The sequence below is a fragment of the Eimeria necatrix genome, genomic scaffold (assembly GCF_000499385.1).
Source record: "Eimeria necatrix Houghton genomic scaffold, Enh_scaff1469, whole genome shotgun sequence".
Classification (NCBI taxonomy): Eukaryota; Apicomplexa; class Conoidasida; order Eucoccidiorida; family Eimeriidae; genus Eimeria; species Eimeria necatrix.
In genome coordinates, this window is record NW_013654959.1 from 1 (window position 1) to 1,597 (window position 1,597).

At 74.3% G+C, this 1,597-nt stretch overlaps 1 protein-coding gene across 1 annotated transcript in view; it reads left to right on the plus strand.

Moving 5' to 3' along the window:
• The window catches only part of ENH_00014570 (hypothetical protein, conserved), a gene marked incomplete at both ends in the record, with an annotated part of 2,278 nt that continues 681 nt past the window's right edge, over positions 1-1,597 (plus strand). The window contains one exon of the mRNA XM_013584306.1: positions 1-1,389. Coding sequence (XP_013439760.1) covers positions 1-1,389 — 1,389 coding nt within the window. The remainder of the gene's footprint in view (positions 1,390-1,597) is intronic.

Consider the following 1,597-nt stretch of genomic DNA (forward strand, 5'->3'; position numbering starts at 1 on the left):
CCCCGGGGGCCCCCGGGGGGCCCCCGGGGGCCCCCCGCAGCTACTTCGAGGCCCACGAACCGCTGGTGCAGCTGCAGCGCGCAGTACCCTCGGGGGCCCCCTGGGCCGTGGAGTCGGGGGCCCCCTGGGGCCCCCAGCCGCGCGTGGACTCGCGGACCCTCATGGGGGCCCCGGGGGCCCCCGGGGGCCCCTCCGTCGTGGGCCTTTACAGGGACAGCAGACTTTTCAAAAGAAATACCTTTCCTGGCTGCAGCGCAGCAGCAGCAAACTTTTGTGTCTTGGCTTTCATTCAGCTGCCCCTGGCTGCATGCGGGGGCCCCCAGCTGCCCCCCGGGGGGCCCCCCCGGGGGCCCCCCCGGGGGCCCCCCCCGGTGCCCATTTCCTGGACCTGCGCAGACGTCCTGGGGGCCCCCTGGGAGGGGCCCCGGGGGGCCCCCGGGGGGGCCCCCGGGCAGCAAACTTTTGTGTCTTGGCTTTCATTCAGCTGCCCCTGGCTGCATGGGGGGGCCCCCGGGGGGCCCCCGGGGGGCCCCCCGGGGGCCCCCGAGGGCAGCGTGGGGTGCGTGCGGCTGGTCTCTGCGGGGTCTTTGGAGGCCCTAAATGGGTACTTAAAAGAGACCCTTAAAAGACCCTTTTTGTTTGCCACGGAAGGCGCGGGGGCCCTCAGCCAGTTCTGTGCTGCTCCCCTAAACCAGCTGATTTCAGTGGACCCTGTGGCTGGCAGGGTTTACTTCCTGCAGCGGGGGGCCCCCCAGGGGGCCCCCCAGGGGGCCCCCCAGGGGGCCCCCGCCGGGGGGGCCCCCCCGGGGCCCTCGGGGGGCCCCCAGGGGCGGCCCGCCAGGCGGCGCCTCGCCCAAGAAGGGGCCCCGGGGGCCCCCCATGAGGAGGGGGGGCCCCCCAGCGAGGAGGAGGGCCCCCCTTTGGGGGCCCCCCTGGAGCCCGCAGCCCAGGCGGGAGAGCCGGGGGCCTTGGGGGCCCCCCCGGGGGCCCCCCGCAGCGCCTGGGCCCCGCTGAGCCCCCCCGGGGGCCCCCCCGGGGCCCCCTCCGCTGTGGGCAGTGCCCCCCTGGGGGCCCCCTCTGAGGCGTCCGCAGCGGAAGTGGGGGGCCCCCCCGGGGGCCCCCCTGGCGGTTCGGACTTGGGGGCGCCGCGTCGATCGCTGGGGGCGCGGGGGGGGCCCCCTGGGGGCCCCCCGGGGGCCCCGGGGGCCCCCGGGGGCCCCCCGGGGGCCCCCGGGGGCCCCCCGGGGGGCCTCGGAAGCGCATGCGTGGCGTTTGTGGAAGTCCGGGGGGCCCGGGGAGAAGTGTCTGCATGCATGCGTTTGGGGCTGGAAAAAGGAGAAGAGAGTTTGGGGGATCCTGTCTTTTTGCATGCAGACAGTTTTTCGGAAAGTTTGGTTTTTGCTGCTTTTGACCAGCAGCAGCAGCTGGTCCTTTCGCTGCACCACGCGCGTTCGCTGCGCAGAAAGTTCGCAGTCAAGTTCGAGGCCTTTCGCGCAGGCAAGCCCGCATGCATGCATGCATGCGTGCGTGCGTGCGTGCATGCGGGGATGTGTAGGCAGAGTGGTGCTTGCAGAGGCGTGGACGCGCCTGCGAAGGC